This window comes from Protopterus annectens, chromosome 15.part0 (genome assembly GCF_019279795.1).
Source record: "Protopterus annectens isolate FY-2018-M chromosome 15.part0, PAN1.0, whole genome shotgun sequence".
Classification (NCBI taxonomy): Eukaryota; Metazoa; Chordata; order Ceratodontiformes; family Protopteridae; genus Protopterus; species Protopterus annectens.
The window spans coordinates 342,609,313-342,633,729 of record NC_056749.1 but is presented as its reverse complement, the minus strand read 5'-3'; the positions used below and the strand labels follow the sequence as shown (position 1 = coordinate 342,633,729).

Here is a 24,417-nt window from a genome sequence, read left to right as displayed (position 1 = left end):
CGAACAGACTACATCGTAATGTATATTTAGAATTATATATATATATATATATATATATATATATATATATATATATATATATATATATATATAGTGAGATTGATTATGACGTTGACAAAATCTGTGAATTATGTCATATAAAGAAATTAGGCACGCATATAATTTACGACTTCTTTCCAAACTACTCTAACCTAAACGTACGGAAACGTTTGACTTGTCGTGACGTTTCATTTGTGCGACAGAAGAAGTTGAGAGCATCATCTGGTTAAATTGTTATGGTGAAGTAACCGGAGGGTAGTAACAAGTAAACAAAGATGCCGAAGGTGGTATCCCGTTCCGTTGTTTGCTCTGATACAGGGATCGAGAGGAGTATGATGATGGGGAGAAGCCTCTGCACGTCTACTTACTGCCTCTGTGGACAGATGGTACTGGTGTTGGGTAAGGTTTTTGGTTTGGGGTAGAAGGCACTGGTGTTGTGCTGGAAGTTGGTCCTTGTTCTTTAGATTGATGTTTGCCATCTTGTTATAGATTTTAAGTTTGCATTTGTCTGCGGTATAGCAGTCGGGCTTCCATGGCAGTCAAAACCTTGTGATTGGCTACTGGATTAATGCGTACTTAACTGTATTAACGTGTTCATATAAACTTTATGTTTATACGAGGGAGGAGATTTTTTGTAGATTAAGATGTGTGTTACGTGGAGTAATTCCTAAAAAGCTGGGTGTTTAGGGCACAGTACTTAAGGTTTGCGTATTACTGACTGTCACTGAGGAGAGTCATTGCTCCATTTGAGTTTGTTCTGCTATGTCTTATTGCAAGGCTTATAGGTTTATTTTTACTAACCAATGAAAACTATGTAGGATAAATGATTTATAGCGTCTTCACGCGTTAAAACTCTAAAATTGAAGTGCTGCGGGCACAGAGTTAGGTATTAAGAGCTGTGCACTGTTTGCCTGTCTCTGTATAACTCCGTTGTTTTAATAATATGAACAGTGACTTGCTGCCATTAACCATAGTAGACTAGGGGATGTTTGATATTTTGTGATAAATTCATGTAGGTCCGTTTCTGTAGTGTATTTTGGATTTGGGGTATACTTTCTCCAAGCCCACTTCTGGCCGTTCTTGAAAGAGTAAATGGAGAGTACAACATTGAGAGTACTAATAGTTTTTTTTTTTTATGTCAGTAAAGATAATTGTGCAGAAAGTCTATTAGAATAAGGAATTGCTCATAGAAAAGCTGTGGTAGATGATTATTTAACTGAAAGGTTAAACAAGATTGAGGTAACTAAAACAAAGGGCAGCAGGAGAAGTGCCAATATCTCAAACCACACTGAGATGCTGGTACCATATGTTAAGTCACAGGAGAGAATGGAGCTGTACTGGTGGTTATGTTTGAGTGCTGATAGTTGGACAGGTCTGAATGATTGTATTTCCATTGTGTGCTCACTGAAGTTGAAGGTGTTGCATGGGTGAACATTTTTGGACTGATTTTATATACATATATTTGCTGAAAATGTTTTATGTAATGGTACTAACATTTAAGTTTATTTATATACTTTTTGTGAAAATTTGTTTTTAATTGGTATTTAGGACAGTATGCTATTAAAGAGGCTATCTCTTTGAATCAAGGGGAAAATTTATTGGGCTTTTGTGTCATGTGACTTAGGGTGGGGTGTTTGAACTGCGTGATTTTGGAAGCTTGCTATCTGATGAAGCGGTGTTGAAGGATGAAGGTGCTTGTCTAGTTGTTGAAATTTATTGCAACAGTGTCCACAGTGGTTTTGGATCTCCTAGTACTTGTTTTTACGTTTTTCATTCCTGTTTTTGAATTGGGAGTTGGTTTATTTTTAAGGAATTCATCATGACTATAAGACTACGTGCTCCTCTCCCCTCACCTTTATAATATCTCCCGAGTCTGCATCTTCCCCTGTGGTGCCAGATTGTTTCAGATAGGCTGTAAATGTAATTCAGGTGGGGTTAACTTGGTAATGGGAATTTCTCCCTTCTTTCTAAGGTTGATTCTATATCCCATATTTCCGTGGTGGAATAAAACCAATGCCTCCCTACTGGATGGGAAAAGGCTTTTATTCCTAGAATTTTCTTGTGCCAAAGAGAAGGAACTTGCTAATGTTCAGAATGTTAACCTTTCCGGCCCTTTTGTCACTGCCCCTAATATTAGTTTTCGCGGTAATGTTGGACTAAAAGATGCTTGCTATCACATTCCCATTGGCGTGAGAAATGCTCTCTGATACCATGGTTGAAGTTTATTTCTGCTTACCCATCTGTAGTCAGCAACTTTCTAGAAGCTCCTAATTGTAATTATCCCCTTAATGCAGTGTTGCTATCTTGCTTTACGAAAATGTGCTTATCTGGTCAGCCAGCTCTCTTTTTTGCTAATGCTCAGTTAAGCTTTCTGCCCTTATAACCTTGTGCATGCACTTGCTGTTTTTAATAAAAGCTGGTCTGATGTGGACAGTTGAAGCCCTAACTACAATGCAGGCAATCTAAGTTCTGTTAGTAGCCAAGTAAATGCTGAAGCTGGCACTGGGCGAGAGGAGATTAACTGAGCTAAAATAGGATTGGAATATTTCAGGGGCACACTTTTGCACTTATTTTCCTGAAGACCAATGATTCAAATACCTGTGCCTGTTCCAGAGGTGAGGGCGGTTTAAAGGCTTGCACTGCAAGCTGCTTGCAGTTGTGGACTGCAGTCAATTCTGTACCAGAGTTCACATGAACACCTACTTAGGTGTGTGTGGAGTGTTTGGGCTTAAGCAAAATCTCATCCATTGGCAAAGACTGCATTACTTGGCATCCAGCTCTTGCCCAAACAAATTTGATGAAGACCATTGCTTGGAAGGGGGAACACATGAGCCTACTGGGGTGTTTGAGGTGGATAGAGGACCCCCACAAAAATAAAAGTTAAAAGTTTTTACTAGGACTGTTGACACCCAGTGGGTTTTGACAGGTGGTTGGGGCTTTCATGACATTTTAGAAATTGCTGGCTGGTGGTAAAATGAGAATTAACTTAAGTGCAACAAAATGTCCTCCATTAATCCTTCACACAGTTATGTTGAGTGATGTATTACTTTAAAAATAAACTAGCTTTTAATAATGTGTTCATGTGAGTGACATTTATTGATATGGTTTCTGGTTTGTGCACCACTTGTTAGGTATGTGCATGACATTACTAGTCCCAAATGACCTGTGGTTCTTTGTCTTGTAGCATAGGTTTACACTTGTTCGTAGTGTGGTACTGGGGAGTTTGTACCTGGCAGTCTTTGTATGAGTTTAACGTGTGCACAGTGAAAGTTTGATTTTTCTGTAGGTCTCAAATGCATGTGAAGATATTGGTAGATTGCCATAGATAGACATATATGTACGCAACACTCGTGTACGTAAGTTTTCATTGACTAATTTAATTGGAAAGTCAAATGGAAATGTCACAAAGGTACAGTTCACTGTGCCAACTCTGATACTGTGTGAGGGGAAAAAGCCCTGTTTACTGTCCCGATGACTCGTTTGTGTTTGGGTGCTTGATGGAGCTGAGAGAAAGATGCCCTCCACATTGTATAGGTGGGTAGGGCGCACAGCCACAGTCCTTGTAGTAGGGGTGATGGTGTGCATACCGTGTGGGTGGTTTTTGACTCAAGACCACTTGGTGATAGTTCTTATTCAGGAGTGTGCACTCTTTGGGGAGTAAGGCATTTTAGGTATCTGTTGAGGTGTCTGGCTTGTCATCTTGCACAGGGACCAGGCTAGGCCATTCAAATGCCATTATTGCCAGGATGCTGGTGATAGCACAACCAACTGTCATGGCTGTCTGTATTACATACCCTACCAATGTCACTTGCTTACTTACTGTAACTGAGTAATCCTTTACTAATTAAAAGGGAGCAAGTCTGTGGAGGATTGATGGTCAGCATGCATGGGGGGGGGGTTCGGTTTGCGTAAGTTCAATATACACTGAGACTTCAAAGTCATCCTTAATGACTGAAAAGTTTTTTTTGGAGGGGCGGGCTGTTAGGAAGATGTAGTAATGTGCCCATCACTCCATATGGGAAGGACTGTCAGTGTGCCCATCATTACTTCATATAGGAAGCACGGTCAGTGTAGCTTCTATTTGCTTTCTGGGGTTTGCCTTGTGGGTTTTTTCTCTGGCTGTGCAATTTAAGGTCCTCTAAAGCTGAATTTGGAAGTGTTGGTAGGTGTTACACAAGTTATACCTATCTCATGTAAACTCATTTTCTTGAGGTGTTTTTTTTTTTTTTTTTTTTTTTTTTTTTGGACCGTTTGGTTAGCCCTTTTCTAGTGTTAACCCACTAGTTCAGGAAATCGTATCACTACTGAATTGTAGTTTACTATTCATGGGGAATTGTCCAGAAGCATGTATTTGCCATTCTGACCAGACTTTAGAGCATTTTGGTTGTTAAGATCTTTCTCATTCCTAACACCTCTGCTGTGACATTCAGCAAAAAAAAAAAAAGGTGGGGGGGAGAGCAGTCTGAGCCATCTGCCATTTTTTGTTACAGGAGGTAATTGATCATCAGTCCAGTCTGTCAGTGTCCTGTCCATGTGACTTCCACAGAATAAGCATCCATTTTGGGGCTGACCTGATTGTGCTTGGCAGCTATATTTTTTGGGGGATCCCATGATGTTACTAGAGTTATGAAACAAATGTACTTGATAAATTCCACCTAAACTTCACTTGCAGTGCCTTTTTCACGTGAGAGAGAGGTTTGCTGTGCTAGCATTGTTAGTTGTACTTTACAGCTGCAGTCTTAGTGCTTTCTTGAGACACCCAGGAAATAGATTTTAATGTTCTTAGAGTTTAATAATACCCAAAGAATGTGGGCACACAAAAATGTAAGAGCCTAAAGTTTGTAATTAGCTGTGGAGAGGGAACATGAGACTTTGCCAGCAATGACAGTCCTGGTGACAGGGGTACAACTCTAGTGATTTTGCAGCCTTTTCCCAATTAATGATTCATTGCCTTAGTGTCTTCAGAGGAAGTGGTATTGTGTACTAATCGGGTTTACAAAAATGTTTTGAATTCTGATACCTGGGCAACCCCAAATGTGTCATTTGGCATTCAGTAGGCCTTACAGGACATCGGTGAGATTCAGGAAGTTCATGGAAAGGAACAATACTTGACATGCACGCACCCCAATGACCCCTACATTTTCAATTTGTACAATCATTAAAAAGCTCCTGACCAGTTGGCACAGTCAAGACCCGTCCCTCTCCCTTTGGCATCCATGACATCTGCCAGTTGGGGATAACTGGGCACATTTTTCCTGTGATTTATTGGATTCTACTTGGAGAGAGATTTGTCCTGTTTGGCATTCTCTTACCTCTCATTCACAGAACCTTGACCTAGGTAAGGGAATATTTTAACCAGAAAAGGTTGTTCTGTAAGGGTCCATGAGTTCTAAATAAGTCTTCCAACCTTGATTCCGTAGGTTTCAGTACTACAAGTCACCAAATAAAGCAATATGTTTAACCATGGGGGGGGGGTTTACTCCTTGGCCACTAACTGTAGAAAGTCTGTCATCTGGTGGCACTAAATATTGAAGGATGTGGCTTACAGATTTCCTGATGGCTCTAAAAGATGTGTAATCTCTCAAAAGTAATATGCAAACTATCTAGGATGGCTTTTAATGTTGGAAAATGTATGTTATAGCTGCAGTCACTGATGGGTCACCTGAGAATCCAGTCAATTTGTGCAGTGAAGTTCAGACTTCAGTGCAGCTATGCCATAAAATGCAGAATACAGTGTTGTGGATGTAGCATCCAGGACTGCAGTAGTGGGATCCAGTACAAAGGAGATGAGCATGGTACCCTGTTTGAAGGTGTGAATGAGCTGCAGCTTATTGTCCCCTTGGTATTTTCAGTTGAGCACCATGTATGTAATGGTTTTAAGATTGGAGGGTAAGGGGAGGACTAAGAGTCAGCTGAGTACATATTCATCCTCTCCGACCAAAATAGAAGCAAGCATTCCAGTTGGGGCTGTTGTAGCAGAGAAATAGTGTAAGCAAGCCAAACCTAGGCTAATGAGAAAATGGCTGTAGGAAGACTGAGGGCAGCCCTCCTCCCAAATAAGGAGCAGTTGTGATAACACCAGCCCTCTTCCTGGTTCTTTCACACCCCAGTCTCCTTAGCTGTGTACCAAGATAAGAGGCAGGCTGGTCATCTGTTACAGTGATTCTGTATAACCACAGACCATTGGGTTCAAAAAGTTTATTTTTCTGGGAAATGCAAACTTTTATTTAAAGCATCAAAAGGGGAGTTCCTATAGACTAAGAACTAATGAAGCCACTGTTAAGAAGTGCTGTCCCAAGGGACCTTGGAGATGAGCATTTCCCCCCCATCTGCTTGGGAGAGTCGTCATGGAGTTTAAGCTCCTACCGGAGTACTTGTACTAAACTTGGATACCCACCTGCCTATTTCAATATATGGAGGACGGTGGCAGTGTTGAGCTTCCTAGTGGGATGGGAGGATGGGTCTGTATCCTTGTCTTTCTCTTTATCCTTTGTTTTAGCAATTATGCCCAAGGTGTAAAATGCATCCCCAGTGATGACACGAGTGTTTGCTCATACATACATTCTTGCCCCAACACTAACTGTAGAGGAGATGGAGGGCTCTTGACATTTTGTAATGCCTGAGCAGATTGTTTCACCTAAAATCCTGCCTGTGACCTACCCAGAAGATTGTTGTAGGAGGCAGTCTTGTATGCTAATGAAAGCTGAGCCTTTCACTCACTAGAGAAGGTGGAGTCCTTAAGTCTGCCAAACTAGCAGACAAAGCCAAGTCGGCAGTGGGATGGGTCTACAACATTCTAGTCCACATGGCTTTGACCATCTTAAGTGGTACCCTTTGTGAGGTTGCACAAAGTTGCAGTGGTTCCTGAGGAACATATGCAATGAACAATCTCTCTGGAAACTTGAGCCATTGTTATTTGTCAGACTGCTGGATAAAATAAATTCAAAGACATAAAGGTATTTCCCTCAGGCAAATAGTTCTCAATACTACATATATGTCCAATCAGGATTGAGAGTCCAAACACATCACTTCAAGGTGAAGGGTACCTGAAGTTTCTGGGAAAGCAAACTGCATATACATTTCAAGGGAGTCTAGGAGCTTGGAGATGGCCTTACTTCCCTAATGGATGCAGTTACTTCAGAGATGTATATATGCAGGGGTCTAGGGGTTGTGTGCCAGGAAAGGGCATCCAAGCCAGAAAGATGATTCTTTCTGTGCCACTAATGAACTAACCTGTGTACCACAGCAGGTGTACATGCCTTTGATTCCACACCATCTCTGAGCTGTTCTCCACTGGCTTACCTTACACCTTTAGTGAAATAATTTCTTGGAGAGTGTCCTTTTAGACCTTCACCTTACAATCTGGGCCACCAGTTAAAGCAGTCCGTGAAGGATGCCCTTCATCTCAGCCACACCCCACCTCTGTAGTGCCTGGTTATCAACCCTGTGGCATAGAAGCTTACCTTCCTTCCTCTGAACAGCTGCTTGTGCAGGTTTGAAATTCTCTTCTAGTCTTTTGAAGAGAAGACTGCATTCTAAAAATCAGTCTCATCAGCCAGAGTTTGAGCTCCAACTGTTGATGTGCAAAGTCATGTTTCACAAAGACCCGGGTAATCTACACTACCCCTCCCCTTTCCTGCCCAAGGTTATTGCATCCTCTGGTTCCCAAGGCTATGACTGCAGCTGTGGCCACACATCATCAAAAAGCAGTTGTGTATAAATTTTGATTAACCTAGCAATTTTGTAATCATTTCTTAACATAAGAACTAGCATACATAGTTAGGATCCTGAATTACTGGGAAATGTGTAGGTTGTATGACATGCTGTACCTAGGCTTTTTTGCAATTCCTTTAAGGTACTACTGATTACTGTATGTGTTTTATATAAATTCTCTTCAACATAGATTGACCACTACAAATATAGAATCTTTATATGTTTGTGTACTTTGGTAACACAGAATTTAATTGGATGCTGTCTATTTGGTGAATACTGTCTATTTGGTGAACACCATTGTTAGAATACTCTATCTCCCTACTTAGATATGCGAGGCTACTTCAAGTACTTGTAACCTGGGTAAACAAATTCATTCTCTGATTTCATGCTTTAATCTGGGAAAGGTTTCCCAAGGAGCTGGATCCTAGCTTGACACCTTGGCCTAGAAGCTAATCCTGAATATTACTCAATGCATTAACACTCCTAACTTCATTTATGGATGTGTGTGGGAGGAGACTGGAGCATCCAGCGAAGACTGGCAGGGCATGTGTACTTTCCATAGAAGGAATCTTGGTTGAAATCTAAACTGTAGAATAAATTGTAGCCATTATACCAGTGTGCTGCCAAATCTAATTAAATTTTGATTTGTATTTGTTTTGCATAAATGGCAGTCTTGGATTTATTGCTTTGTGCTGCCTTCCAGTGAACAGTTTTTGTATGAACTCTCTCCCCAATTTGTAACTTGTCCAGTTTTGTTGGGTTTTCCTTGGAATTGGTCACTTTTCTGTTTTTAATGCAGTTTGCTTATCTTTGTTGTCTTTGCTTTGTGGTTTCTCCTTAGGATTGCACTTTTTTTCATGTCAGAGTACAGGCCTTGGATTGCCTGCTTAGTCTTGAGACACCTTAATCCTTGTTCATGAAGTGTTTGCATTTGGTGGATTGCCCCAGCAGCAGGTGTTTGGTGTACCACTTCTTTGGGAGAAATGTCTAATGGACACTGGTAATCTGTAAATGGTTGATCTCCCAAATCCCTGCTTACACTTATCAAGGGTATCGGAACTTGTCAGAGATTTGAGATGCATGGCTAGGCTTATAAAGGCCCTTGTGGTCGTTAGCCTAGTAAATACCTATGAGAGTTTAAGGTCTCAGACAGGCAACTGCAGTAACAGAGTAATGGTATTTGTGCAGGCTCTTAAGGGAAAGTGTTTAGTGTTTTAGCATGGCAGATTGGCACATGTATTTTTTGTAGGTGGCTGGAGAAAGGATATGTGATAAGACTTGGTGGCCACAGAATCTCAGTGAAATTTTAATATCTGTGAACTGGGTAAGTAGGCTAATCTGAAGACCCTTTTCAGCAGCGGACTGGGCAGTGATAAAGGAATTTCATAAATCACATAGTCAAATGTACATTTACATGTAATTCTGTATGTGTACTTTAGGGCATTCACTTCCAAACAACAACATAAGGAAAGCAAACTGTTTCTGTAGTGTAGTTTAGTCTAGTAATGTCATGAAAAGAGAGCGAACACCTAAAAATAAGTCAAGTAACTTCCATAAGTGTATGTTTTTAAAGACCGCAAGTAAAAACCATACAGACTGTATGAAGCAGCAAGATACGTGAGAATGCTGTTTCTTAGTTATCTTAAACAGTCACATCTGCATTCTTCTAGACACTGTTCCAGCTGAGTTATAAATTTTTCAAGTTTACTTCATTTGTGATGCTGCTAGTTTGGCAATTCTAGGTGGTATTATGAATTAATTTCTCATCTGCTTCTGACCTGAATGTTCAGATTATTTTTAAGTTTGTTGTGTTTACTTTAGATTGTTTGATTGTCAACCAGGTAAACTCATTAGGCACAACTACCTTTTTTGGGACAGTTCAAGAGCACTTTCTGGTCAATTGATTTGCCTTAGTAAGACTGGAGTAAAGCTCGTTAGCTACTCGTAGCCTTTATCCTGAAGTAAACTGCCATACAGCTCATGTAGTTAATGCATGCTTTTCCAAACACAGGGGGGTATGCAGGAAAAGAGAATTTGAGTCCTTGGCCAGTGGAGAGCAATGTCTGAAGATAGTTTGTCAAGCAACAAAAACACAGATTGATTAACAAAACAAGGTTATTGCTGTAATTGACAGCCACCCTGTTTTGCATATTATGAGGCAGTGATCTGCAAATTTTTAGTGAAGTAAATAGAGAAATTTTGTATAATTTGAAGTAGATTTGTGTTATGAGAAGGCGGTTAATGTTGAGTCATTTTCAAGTATTTGGAGTTGATACTCGTTGCCCAGTTGCTGCTGTTTGCTGTAAAGTAAGAACGGTGGTGTATTTCTAGCTTTTCAATACTCCCTGCCATAGTACATGCTGGCTGTAAAAGTGTTTTTTACATCATCATGCAGAGGGAACCATTTTCACACCTGTTAAGGAGCAGTGTGAGATGCATTGAATGGTCTGTGTTGTCCAGTAGCTTTCTGGTAGACACTTTCATCTGACTTGGAAGACCAGCTCACTTCCAGGCAGACTAAGCTGCCTGCTGACTCCTCATGACACTTTCTGATGTTGAGGCAGACTTTGCTGTGGCGTCTTGATTTCCTCAGCCAGTGTCAGATTAAGCAAATTTTCCTTAACCCCACCTCTTGATGAGTGCTCCATGAATGTTGTGGATCAGTAGACTCTACTACTCTATGCTGTTCTCCATTTTCTTTTTTAGTAATGAGGTTCTCACAGAAAGCCAAACAAATCAAGTCATTATTTCAGTTATATAGTGTCCTTGACAAATACGGTTTTCCATGTTTTTGTCTCACCTGTTGGAGCAGCTTGCTACTGTTGCATCTTTTCTGAATACCGCTGTCTCACCCATTGGGTAGGTTGTATGCAGGCATGCATTTTTTTCAATTAATCTTGTGCTTTCTACACTTCTAGTGACCAATAACTCACCCATTTCATCTCGAGTGGTATAGGTCATTTTATGTTCTCTGAAACCAATTGCACGTAACACTAACAGGGTTAGGTGCATTTGTTTTTCCATGTGGACCAGCTCAAGTGGATTAGATTCTTTCTGCTATCATTCCATGCCATTCCATTTCATTCTTCAGTAAGTAGCTCAGAATGTGTAGATACAGAGTCTCTTGTTCTTCTGTTAGTCTACTTAGCTACAGTAGCTAATTATCTTAAGGGCATTAACTCCTACTAGGCTAACGGCCCTAGGAAGTGTTTTTGTTTTTTGTTAAGCCTAGCCATACACTCCCAGGTGTGACAAGATAACTTACCCAGGGGGCATTTGTTTGTGTTTTAGGTGGCAGAACATTTACAAGCTACATCTGCCCAGTAGGGTGTAGGTGCCATTCCAGGGGTAAATGCCTGATTTTCCCATCGATTGTTCTAGGTTGTTTGAATAGGGTAATGTAACTTCTGTTTTACATGGATGAGAAGCTGTGATAGTATCTGAAATGTGTGGTGTTTGTTACACAGGAGGTTTAGGTCCTTGGATTGGGTAGTTCTAATGCGGTTAGATTTGCAGATATGCAGCAAGTCCCTGACTACTGGATCAGATGATACCTTGCAAGTCAGGCATAGATAACCTTTCAGTAGTCTGTAACATATGAGTGTAAAATTAAGGATTTGAGGCAGTCTGCATACTCCATCTAGTTTATATATTGTGTTCTTTTTGTATACAAGTTTTGAGGGTGTTTTAGTTGTACATGTCTGGCAAGTACATACGAATGGGAACATTATAGTTGATGACTGGTCTAATGAAGGCAGAGTACAGCATGATAATCATGCCTTTGGATCTATATGCCATGCCTTTCCTTATGAGTTGCATAATACATAATGATTTCATTGTAATTGTCACGTGATGGTCAGAGGCTGAGTCATTGTTCACAAATGTTCAGAAGTCTCTAACCACTGAGTCTACTGTTAAGGGTGTATTGTTTCTACGGTAATTCCCAGGGTGGTCCTTTCCAAAACATACTATTCTAAATTTTTTTTGAGCTTTCAGTTTTAGACCATGGCTTTGGCACCAATTAGTTTGTGACATGACTTGGAAGATATTAATGTCTTTGGGGGAATTTTATAATCTCGCTGAGCTTGCAGTCATCCGTAAACTTGGTAAACCAGAGGTCTTTAACATTAACATTAGCTTTGACTTCCAAAAAGTAGATGCCAAAGGAGCAGTCCCAGTACCAAGCCCTGAGGGTTTATTCTGTTACTGCCCTTTTTGCGGAGGTAGAGTTCCCTATCCTGACTTCCTGTGTCCTATCTGTGAGCCAGTTGGCTATCCAGTGTGTGACATAGGAGTTTACTCCCAAGATTCATTAGTTTATCGACAGTGCTCACATCAGGAACAGTGTTGTGCTTTGACCAGGTCAGCATAGGTAGCGCGCATCATATTGCCCTGCTCCATAACTTTGGTGACTTTAATGAAAAAGTCCCCCAGCTTGAGCCGGTATGATATGCACTTGATGAAACCAAACTTTTTTTTTAGATCCAGTGTCTGAAGATTTTCTTTCTCTTTACAATACCTATATGATTCTTTCTGTGGCCTTGCAAGGCTGTCAAACTTATGCGTCTGCAAGTACTTTTGGTCACTTATTTTTGTTTTTGTTCAATTTGTTATTGGGATTCCAAAATATATTTTTTCTTTTTGTTGTGTAATTTGTTGATATTGGGATTCCAAAGGGTGGTTTTGTTCCTTGAGTTAGTAATTTGCTTGGGTACAGCTGCCTCAGTTTAGTTGTTTACATGATGGTATAGATTTCTTTGAGTAATTCTGCATAGGCAGTGGAGTTCATGTGGTTTAGTGGGGCTTAACATTTTGCCATCTTCTCACTCAATAGCAGGAGATTTGCTTTGGAATAATTTCTGAAATATATGCGGGTTAGATGGGGTGCCAAGTTTGTTTAATTTAAAAAAATTGGCTTTATGGTCAAACTAGACAAGTGAAGTTGCTACCTGTGGGTTGTGCAGAGTTCAAAGATATTGATGCCCATATCTTTCAACCTGTCGGTGCAAGAAATCTGGACAAAGCCTAAAATGACGGGGGGACAAAGGCCCCAAAATAGGGACATATTTTAAATATTGCCCTTATAAACTTTGAAAGTTGCTAGAATAATGGGTTTTGTGTTAGTATACATTTTCTGAAGGATATAGTCTGAAACTCAGATGTGCGTCTTTGTTCAGTGATTTCAATCCTTATTTTCCAAAAAAAGCAGAAAGTTTATGAGGAGCATATAGAAAAGATGAAGAAAATTTTGAACATTTGAGAAGTATGCTGATGCCCATAGTGGATGTATGAAGTAGCCAATCCAGTGCGTTTGTTGACAAAGTCTAGGAATCTCTGGGCCCACATATTGGAAGTTGTGCAGATTTTCCAGTTTATAGTGGGACAGGTGAAGTTTCCCAGGTCTGTAGTGTTGGGGTTGAATGCAGAGTGATTCTAGTATACATTTAAGTATGCTGTGTGGATGTTTTGGGCAACAGAAGAGGACATAGTTTGCATTAATGTGGTATCGTACTTTGTTTATGGTGAGCTGGACATGGACTAGCTCGAGTCAAGCCAGATTGCTTGACCATCCTTGAGGTGTGACTGTTTTTGATTAATATTGAGACATTTCCACCCTTTGCCCTTCCTGTGCCATAGCTTGTCTAAATGTGTGATTTGCATTAAAGCTGCAGAGAGTACTTCGGCAGTGCAAAGCTATACAAAGTACACAGACTTGTATGCTCTTCAAGGTGAGGAAAGCTTGCAGGGAATGGAGTTTTTATTTAGATACTTGGCATTGAGCAGTGATACCTTCACATTATCCAGAGTTATTTTTGGTGTATTGGAAGGTTTATCGGGATGGTATTTACTGAAAAAGACACTGTAAGGATGGTCAAAATTTTAGCCAGTGTTTGAAAACCTAAAGAGGAGAGTTGCAGGCCATCCATGACTAAACAATGCGGTCTGTCCACCGCATCCTTCCAAGATGAGTTATTGGCCCCCCTTTGAAAGACACCAAAAATGAAGCCGTTGTAGTTGTCTCCATATTGCAGCATCATTCTCTGAGAAGGTAGAATGCTGTTCAGTATCAGGCTTATACCAGCTTGGGAATATCGAGTTCAAGAACACCATCGTGTCTTTCTTCATTGTCCGGAGAAGTATGTATCGGTTTATTTGCATCCACTTGTACATTGACAGTGTGTGGTTCAGTGATTTGAGTGTGTATTTGATGTGGTGGATCCTGACCCCCTGATAGGCATCTTGCAGTGGCCCTGTCCTTGAGTGGAACATGTGTTTCACAATGGAATCACATATGGGTAGAACTTTGGTATATTTGGGGGTTTACCTTATGGGATTACGAGTTGAGACACCATGTGTTGAAGGTGGTGTGTCATGGTGGATGTTGCTCTGATAGAATGTTTGTGAGGTTGCTTAGAAACCTTATTGTTATAGCTGTATTTAGGTAGTCTCTGAGGTTTGGGTAAATGTACTATCTGAAGTAGTTAACTTAATTTGATCAGCAGCCTGTGGGTATCGGATCCGAGCCGGCAGCTTTCCAAGCTAAAAGATCCGAGCTGTCTGCTCCTCCCCCTTACCCATAATGCCCTGCAACCTCCCTCCAGTCCTCAGATCTCGTTTGCTGCGGCTTCTGATAGCTTCTAGCGATGAGCTCTTGGCATTGGGTGTAAGTTTAAAGACACTTTAAAACTTTTTTCTAAGTTCTTTTTTGTGTGTTGAGTAAGTGTAGTATGCCCTTAGTTTCTGTCTATATACCTTTTTCTTTTTTTCTTGTGGTAATTTAGTGTTTAAATTTAACTTTTCCCTCCCCTTTACTGTGTGTGTGTGGTCGTGCGATGGCTGAAGGGCCTAAGGCCATTTTTTCAAAATGCACTGAGTGTGGCTATAAGCTGTCCCCAGCGGATGGCCACACTCAGTGCGTTCTCTGCCTAGGGGTAGGCCACTTGTCTTCTGGCTGCCAAGTATGTGTGGCCTTCAACCCCGGGCTTTGAGGGGTAGGAGGAATAAGTTAATCCTGGCAGGGCTTTTGCCCGCAGATTCTTCTTCCTCCTCTCCCTCTAAGACACCAGCCACGGCTGTCCTGCCTTCAGTTAACCCTCCCCTGACTGGGACTCAACCTCCCTCTGTGTCTCAGGGAGAGGGGGACTCTCTAGAGAGAAGAGGCACAAGGATAGGGAGCGGCATAAAAGCCATAGGAGGTGGGCAGAGTCTCATTCCTCTGCTCTGCCAGCTAAGGTAGCTAGCCCTCCCAGGAGGGTCTCCAGGTCTCCACCCTCTCAGCTCCGTTCCCTCCGCTTTTCCCCGGAGCCGGAGGGGAGTACCGGTCTCCCTCTAGATCTTCGAGGCGGCCTTCCCGGCCTGCTTCGGCGACCTCTTCGAGGTTCACCAGAAAGCATGTCTGATGCTGATTGGATGATGCGTCGATTCTTGCAGGCCCAGATGCAGACGGGGGTGCTCCTGCCTCCCCCCCCCCTCCGGGGGGGAGCTCGGCCCCTTTCTTTGCCGCAATTGCTCCTTCTCCTATTCGCTATCGGGTTTCGGAGTCTTTGGATCCAAGCCATCTCGGACCTGGGGAGTCGGCGCCGACAGTGGTGGCTATTTTGCCGACAGTACCCTTGAGCGTGTCCGATTGGAGCTCTCGGGGCCGAGAGCAGAGCTTCGGAGCCGCAGGGGTGAGTGTGTCTTCGGCTCCATTTTGGTCAGAGCTCATTCCCTTTTCGGGTCCGATCACATCAGCTCCGACACCGGTCCTTGCATCGGAGCCGAGGGGGCTGCTCTCAGAGCCAGGGGAGAGTGGTTCACCCTCTGCTTTTGACGTAGTGGAGAGGGTTCTGTCGAGAAGTTCCAGGTCCCCGGTCTGGACTAGGGATCCACCCGTCACTCCCGTGCATTTGGGCCTATCTTCCATCATCCGGCCCCAGGGACAGCCTGCGTCGGCGCTCCATTTGGTTCCCGTAGGGGAACAGGACCCCGTTGGTGAGCCCTCCTCGGACAGTCCCTCCGAGGATGTGCCTCACAAACAAAAGTGCAAAAGGAGGCACATGAACTCCCCTGAGTCCCTCACTGAGGACACAGACTTAGGGGAATGTTCCCCAAGGTCACCCCCTGAAGATGTCTCCTTCGGAGACATTATGGAAATGCTACGTATCAGAGGGGAGTGATCTGCCCAAAAAACTTCCGATGAGTCTGTGTTTCTGGAAGCGTTTGACTCAGGCCCATCTACCTCTTGGGTGTGTCCCCCCCCCCCCCCCCCCGGCTGATCCCCTGGTAGACTTGATTACTACCAGGGCTTGGAAGGAGCCAGACACCGTGGAGCCAATCCCTAAAAGACCAGACAAAATACTCAGCCCTCTTCCTGACAGACAGGCGTGGAATAAAGGGTCCCCAGTAGATGCCATGGTGGTGGCGGCTGCCACTAAGAAGGAACTAGCACAGGAAAGTTCCTCGGTCCATCCTCCTGATAAGGAATCTCAGACGATGGGCCGTACTCCATAAGGGCGCTGAATTACCTGGCACACGTCATCAGGCTCCAGCGGGACTTGATAAAGGAATACGCTGGAGCTCCCCCAAAGTCCATGGCGGCTGAGGACAAAAGGACCTTCTCGGCTCGCATGGCCACTCTAAAGTCAATTTCTAACACTTCCATGTGGCTCCTCTCCCATGCCACGGCGGGAGCGGCTAGAGCTAGTGGAGCAGGGGGTCTCCTTACGGCACCCTGCCTGGCTTCACCTTTGTGACTTTTCAGAACCCTTCAAGGCTTCCTTCGCAAACGCTCCCTTTGACGGTTCTACGCTATTCATCAAAACCGTCTGCGACATGCTGCTCCAGAGTGAGAAAGACAGGAAGACACTGTCTGCCGTCGGGATCTGCTTCTCTAATCCTCAAAGGTCCTTCTCAAGGAACCAGAGAGGACAGAAGATGATGTGGTTCCGGATGTCCCAGCAGTCTCGTCCCGCTCCGGACCCCTCGTCCTTCAGAGGCAGAGGAGGACAAGGTGGACGCCGGCCCAGATTCAGAGGGGGGGCCGAAGAATTTCGGGTCCAGAGAGCCTTTCTCAGACTGACCCGCACAACAGCCCTGAGGGCTTGCCCGGCTGTCCCTCTCTGGAGGCAGTCGGGGGATGTTTTTTGGAGCACCTACAAAGTTGGGAGTCCATTACTGCAGATCTTTGGGTGCTCCGAATAATATCCAGAGGTTACACTATTCCCTTTCTGCATCTTCCCCCTTTAATGAAGCGCCTTCCCGATGTCCCACCCGATCAAAGGGAGGCGGCAGCTTCAGAAATTTCGAAGTTGCTAGAAAAACGGGCAATGCAGCACGTCCCCCCAGAGCAGTCCGGATTAGGCAATTACTCCAGATTTTTTTTGGTGCCAAAAAAGACGGGGGACTTGAGGCCAATTCTGGACCTGTCATCTCTAAACTTGTTCATTGCCAAAGAGAAATTTTGGATGGTCTCTCAGCAATCTATTCTCCCTCTCTTACAGGAGAACGACTGGATGTGCTCCATAGACCTCAAGGATGCGTACTACCATATTCTCATGGACAGACGGTCTAGGAGGTTTCTCCGCTTTCGGCTAGGAGCCAATCACTTTCAGTTCAGGGTTCTTCCGTTCGGCCTCACCACAGCCCCCAGGGTGTTCACCAAGGTCATGGCAGTTGTAGCAGCCCACCTGAGACTTCAGGGAATTCAGGTCTTTCCATACTTGGACGATTGGCTCCTCACCGCCCCCACCATGCATCTGCTTTGCTCTGTCAGGGATTACTTCCTAGCCACGGCCCAGCGTCTAGGCATTACTATAAGTCTTCAGAAGTCGTCTCAGCATCCTGTGCAAGTTCTGGATTTTATAGGGGCCAGGATAAATACGCGCCAAGCCAAAGCTTTCCTAACCACGGGCAGGTTGCGCAACTTGTCACTACACATAATGGCGCTCCTGCAGTCTCCAGCCCCACCTGCACAGTTGGTCCTGAGAGCCCTGGGCTCCATAGCAGCAGCCATAAGCCTGTCACCTTTAGCAAGATTGCATATGAGAATTCTACAGTGGACTCTTCAGGTTCAATGGTCACTCCTACTCCATCCATTGGAGTCGCCAATTCCCCTGAGCAGGGTTTGCAGGAACTCCCTTCTTTGGTGGCTCCATTCCTGAGAGCTGCGGGAGGGTAGACCGTTTGTGATGCCTCAGCTCCAAGCCACGTTGACCACGGACGCTTCTCGCCTCGTGTGTGTGTGGGGGGATTCTATGGGCATAACCGTCCAAGGCACGTGGACTCCATTAAAGACCGTTATGTATATCAATATCCTGGAGATGAGGGCGGTGCTTCTAGCGTTGCAAGCCCTTCAAAACCTTCTTCCTCTGGGAACTATTGCAATTCAGACAGACAACATGGCGGTAGTCTGGTATATCAACAAACAGGGAGGCACCAGATCTTACCCTCTTTGTCGGGCGGCTATGAGAGTTTGGGAATGAGCGATATCCACCAACCGCTTTCTGATAGCAACGCACATTCCGGGTCGGTACAACATTTTAGCAGACAAGCTGAGTCGCTCGATCCTCACACCGTACGAATGGTCTCTAAACCCATCAGTAGCAAATCAGATCTTCCTCAGATGGGGTCAGCCTTGCTGCGATCTTTTTTCTTCTCCTTCAAACACAAAATGCAGTGAGTTTTTCGCTCTGATTCCCCCTATGGGGGAGAACCCGAGAGATGCCCTGGTGCATGCTTGGCCCCCCGGTCTCCTGTATGCTTATCCTCCTCTTCCGTTGATAAAATTTCTGCAGAAAGCTCATCGGTTGGGGAGCAAAATAATCCTCATAGTCCCATTCTGGCCTCGCCAGATCTGGTTCCCTTACATGTGGTCTCACAGTGTAGTTCCTCCTTGGATCTTAGATCCCATTCCGGATCTGATCTCTCATCCTGCGGGATTACAGCCTCCAAACCTGGGCGACCTCAACCTCACGGCTTGGTTGATCCAGTTCCACTAATCGCAAGGACTCCGGTATCTCGTCTCTCATAAAATCTATTCTGGTAGTGGCGCATAAACCTTCTACTAGAAAGATATACAGAAGTAAATGGAAGCGTTTTTCCATATGGGCAAAAAATAGAGACTTGTATCCTTTTACTGCTCCCATCCCAACGGTTCTTGACTTCTTGTCCCATATCTTTGACCAAGGAGCTAGTGCTTCTACAGTCAAGGTTAAAATGGCAGCTATTTCCCATTTCCGCATTGGGGATAACCTTGGCCCCTTAGCTTCCGCTAAGATATGCAAAACCTTTTTGAAGGGCACCTTTCTGTTGAAACTTCCTGTCAAGAATGCGGTTCCACCTTGGTTCTTCAGGCCTTGACTGGCCCACCCTTTGAACCGGCGGCTTCAGTTGAGTTAACATTTTTATCTTGGAAAACGGCCTTCCTGATTGCAATTACTTCAGCCAGGAGAGTGTCTGAGCTTCAAGCCCTTTGCATGAAACCCCCGAATCTGGTCTTCCATAAGGACAGAGTGTCTCTCAGGACTAACCCTTCTTTCTTGCCCAAGGTAGCCTCTGAATCCAGTATCAACCAAGCCATTAATTTGCCTGTGTTTTTCCCCAACTTTCAGAACAAAGGGGAATACAGATTGCACTTATTGGATGTACACAGACAATTGCATTTCTACTTGCACAGGATGGCTACTACTAGGAAATCAGATCAACTGTGTGTTTCTTTCGCTAAACCATCTTTGGGTAAGCCTGTTACGAAAGTTACCTTGGCCAGATGGATATCCCAGTGCATCAGGCATGCTTATTTAGTCTCCGGCCAGCCTGAACCCTTGGGGGTCCATGCCCATTCTACCAGGTCTATGGCTACTTCTGCAGCATTCTGGTCGAGAGTACCTCTAGACAACATCTGCTCAGCAGCTACTTGGTCCTTTTTTCATACCTTCATTTTTCATTATAAATTGGATCTGATGTCCAGGGGTAGGGCATCATTTGGCTCCGCAGTGCTCCAGAATATCCTTCCTTGAGGTCCGCCCAAGGATTTAGGTAGCTGGGGACTCTGTCCCACAGGTTGCTGATCAAATGAAGTTAACTACTTCAGATAAAGAAGTTATGTACTCACCATAACATTCCATCTGAGTAGGTAACTTCATTTGTCTGCAACCGACCCCCCTCCTTCCCCCTAACCTGTTTTATGGTTATTCCATCACGCAGGGTTTCACCTGGTCTTGCATTTGGTTAGGGTTCCTCTTTCGAGGGTTGTAGTCTTTCTTGTTTGGCAAACTCGATCTGAGGACTGGAGGGAGGTGGCAGGGCATTATGGGTAAGGGGGTGGAGCTGAGAGCTCGGATCTTTTAGCTTGGAAAGCTGCCAGCTCGGATCTGAGGACGGATCCAATACTCACAGATTTCAGACAAATGAAGTTACCTACTCAGATGGAACGTTATGGTGAGTACATAACTTCTTTTTTTAGTGCTTCAGCATACACGAGTCTGTGCCTTCGTCTTAAGTATAAGTGGTGGTGTGTTTCTGACAACCTGTTTGGAATTGTATTGACTGTATGTGAAAGCCTTGCCTCCAGTGACGATGCATAATTACATTTTTCTCGCACTGTATCTAATTGTTTAAGAATTAGGTGGTTAATAAACATGAGACAGTTGCTACATTGTCTTAGGATGCCCATGTCCACCAGTCTAACTGCCGAGACATTAGGAAAGTGCTTTACCGATTTGGTTTCAGGGGCTTGTACTTGGGGGGGGGGGGTCTAGAAAAGCTTTACTTGGGCCCTATTTAAATTATAATGTTTAAGAAAAAAAAAAACATAGGATTGGTGCTTTTCTGTGCACAAATAACAGTAAGGGAGTAACTTACCAGGTTACACCAGGCTTGCTTGGAAGCTATTTGGCTGAGTACCACAATATGTGGGTGATTTCACAGAGCACTGCTCACCTCTGCTGAAAACAGGCGCTTGCTATGCAACCAGATACTCTGTAATTATCGAAGGTTGTATTTTATAGAGGAAAATTGGATTCTAAGTGCCTTCGTCTATACAGGACATTGCTAACATTTGCTGTGTGATGAACAACTTTGAATGTCTGCAAAGCCTTCCTCAAACGCATACATCTTTTAGACCACTGTGAAGCCACAAGTAGGTATTATGAGACTTCTTTTTTGTGCTTAGAAAGACAAAGAATTTGCATCCACATGATCCTGCAAGTTCTGCAAATTAAAATTCATTTTTGTTTTTAGGAAAAATGCTTTTTGTGGTTACAGCCGTGTGACACAATTTACGAATTGCAGGTTTTGTAAACTAAGACACCTTAACTGGGTTTTATAAAGGCTGAGTCCTTAATATAAATCCCTCTTAAATCTTTAGTCAGTGCAGAAGTCGACCATATATTCATGTTGCAGTGTTCTTTTTGCAGTATTGTGATCTCTGAGCATCTTTACTGTATGTATGTACAGCATCGGTTTTGATTTAGTACTGATGAGACTAACACAACTCTGTTTCCAGAATATTGGATATAATTTTTGAAAGTCACTTTAGCCAAATAGCTCTTAAAATGCTTTCAGTTTTTTTATTCCAAGTACAGTATGGCCTCTTCTTTCTATTCTCAAGGGCTTAGTCTGCTAGAATAGTTGCTGCGTCATTGGCCTTTTCTGAGAATGCAGCTGTTTATGATGGTGCTGTAGTTGTCTAGTTCTCTCAGCACTTTTGTTGGACACTAAAGCTGGAAATGAAATACAGCTGCAGGTCTCCCTTTGCTGCCACTGTTGTAAGGGACTTATCCTCTTAAGGGAGGTTGCTCTGGAAGATCAGCTTGGGAGTTTAACCTGCTGAAACCTAGGATGAACTACATCTTACCGGTTATTAAAGTTGTATACATTGATGATGGGTCTGGAAGAACAGATCCTGTTTTGTAACATACTAACCCTTCTCTGTCATGGGATGTATCAGATTTACAGCCATTAAAGTAAGCGTTTGTCCCCTTCATGCAGCTCACCTTAGATGTGCAAAAGACTCACCTGTGAGCATTTTATGAATGAGTGTGACAGTGGTACCTTGGATAGGTTTTATATGCTGAGCAATCCTAATGCGTGTTGGCTCAAGTCTTTCTGGTACGAAGGATTGGCCTTCTGTTCCTGATATAATATTATGGCAAGTACGTAACTGTCCATTGCTGTAATGCACTTTTTCATACTTTGGTGTTACATTGCATTCTTAAAATGACCAGTTGTTATGGGTATGCTAGACTTTTTCACATTTGTTGACTGGGCTAGTCCAACTGGATACATGTCCATTTTCAGCAGAGGCCCGGGGAGAAAAGCTCCACATGCAAACATTAGTAAGGACAGGTACAAATTAAGCATATATATAGTATAAACATCAAAACACATTAGATATTAACTACATAAACAGAAGATGAGAAATGTGTGTTGAGTTTCTTAAAGCAAAGACATTGAGAGTACCTAGATACTCAAGCTAGTCAGCTAAAGCAGAAAAGTTGAGAGTACGTAGATACTAAAGGAAAGCTAGTCAGGGTTGCTACAGGGGCAGAACCAGTGGGTTTGGAGGTGAGTTTTGAGTTGGAATTTAAAGCAGGGAAGAGAGGAGATTGCTGTGAGATTGTGAGGAAGAGTGTTCCAAGTTTTTCCTACTGTGTTGGAGAACAAGGATTTGATGGCTGTGTTATTGGATTTACTAGTGGATATAAGTAGTTTGTCGGAGGAACGAAGGCTTTTAAGATTACAGTAAGAAGTGATAAGGGAAGTGAGTATGGGAGTGTTTGTGGGTTTGTAAAGGATTTTGTGGGCTAAGGAGAGCTGGTGAAATAGAATTAGGTTTTGTAGTTTGAGCCATCGTATTTGCCTTAAGTTTTGGCAGTGATGGTCTCTAAAAGTAGAGTTAGCAGCAAATCTGGCAATATTGTTGTAGGCAACAGACAATTTGCTGAGGTTAGTTTTGGACACTGAAGTGTAGATAGGAGAGACATACAGAAGGGTGGAAATAAGATGGGAATGAGCAGTGGAAGTTCTGGCAAGTGGAGTAAGGAATGGTTTAATTCTATAGAGGGAGCCTAGTTTTCTGTTAACTAATTTTATAGTATTGTTGATGTGTGTCAAAGGTCAGATTGTTGTCCATCTCAACTCCGAGGAGTTTGGTAGTTAGATTGGGTGATATGTTGGTGCCATTATTTGATGTGACACAGAAGTTCAGTGGAGAGGATTTTTGGGTCGGTGAAAAAAGTAATAATTTGTTTTGTTTTTTTTTGGGGGGGGTTCATAATTAAGCATCATTTGAGGAACCACATCTCTACGGTTTCGAAAGTCTTTTGGGTGAGCGAGTGCAGTTCAGACGGGGATGAGGAAGAGCAGATTAAAGTAGAATCATCTCCATATTGTATACAGGTGGCAGGAGAAATGAGTATGAAGATCATTAATGAAAATTGAAAAGAGGAGAGGGCCAAGAATTGATCTTTGGGCGACTCCTAGAGCAATGGGGAGGTGGTTGGATAAGTTATTATGCCACTGCACAGCCTGTTGTCTGTTTTCGGACTGTTGTCCTTCCTTTTGTTCCACTCTTATGTGCACAACAGTCAGGAAAAAGCAGCTAATTTTAAGTAAGTGAAGGTGGGTGAAAGGAGTGATAAAAGGGTTGGGCTATGGTCAAACTGAGAATTTAATAAAAAATATATATGTGGGGGAGAAAAGGAAAGGTTCAGAAGCAATGTTGCAAACAGCAGGAAAAATAGGTAAGATGAATGTAGTGGGGAGAGAGATTCGGGTAGAATATTGTTGCAAGGTTAGGGTCCCCTCTAGTGGACAAAAAAGAAATGCAGAAGAAAGTACTTTGCAGGGGAGAGCTGTGATGAGAAGAAAAAGAAAATTAAGTTTCTAGGGATTCTTCCAGGAGGGCAGGGATTTTCTGTGGTAGGCAGGCCAGAAAGGGAGGTAGCAACTAGTAGTTGGGAGAGTGGGGGTGAGGCTGCTGTGTGTCCAGGCTGAACTAGCGACACTATAGTTGAGGTTAAGTAAAGCAGTAATACAAAAATAAACTATAAGGCTAGACGAGGGAACACATACTTTCTAGATTCCTTTTAAATACAGGGTTCAGAGGTGGGAAGCCCAAATTCTTTGAGAAAAACAGGGGAAGAGGCAGTTTTTCTTCAGTACTTCTCTGCTTATTTTTGTTTGAACATTTATTGCTCAACACTGTCTTTGCTGGACCACAAGATAGAGACAACATTCCCTTCTAGGATTTGAGGATAACATACAGGCAAAAAGAAAGTGTTAAGGGAGTCCTAAGTGAAAGATAATCTCTTTCAGCGATTTTAATTGAGTCTATATAATTTTTTTTGTAAAAAAAAAGTCATTTCTAAAAAATTTTCACTAATGAAAGAAAATGGAAGGCTCCGTTCACTCTGATCAAACGTAACTGGGGCACACTTATCTTTTAGCACCAATAAATTAGTTATTAAATCAGCTGGCAAAGGAGGTAATGGTGTTTCTTGATTTAGATAGTGCTGAAGAATGTAAGAAAATACCTGACCCCTTGTTGTCTAATGTATTGTCTAGACTGGTAAGATTCTGTTCAGTGGTGTGGGTTCTGGATTAATTCAGAAGATATGTTGTCAAGCTGATTGTTATAAGCCCTCAATTATTTTCATGTTTGCCAGTGGTTCATAAGAATCCTAT

At 43.0% G+C, this 24,417-nt stretch overlaps 1 protein-coding gene across 1 annotated transcript in view; it reads left to right on the top strand.

Moving 5' to 3' along the window:
- Positions 1-209: 209 nt before the first annotated feature.
- Positions 210-24,417, top strand: part of STEEP1 (STING1 ER exit protein 1) — a 433,968-nt gene continuing 409,760 nt past the window's right edge. Inside the window, 3 exon segments of the mRNA XM_044057097.1 lie at positions 210-351; positions 354-403; positions 405-438. Coding sequence (XP_043913032.1) covers positions 315-351; positions 354-403; positions 405-438 — 121 coding nt within the window. The 5' untranslated portion in view covers positions 210-314.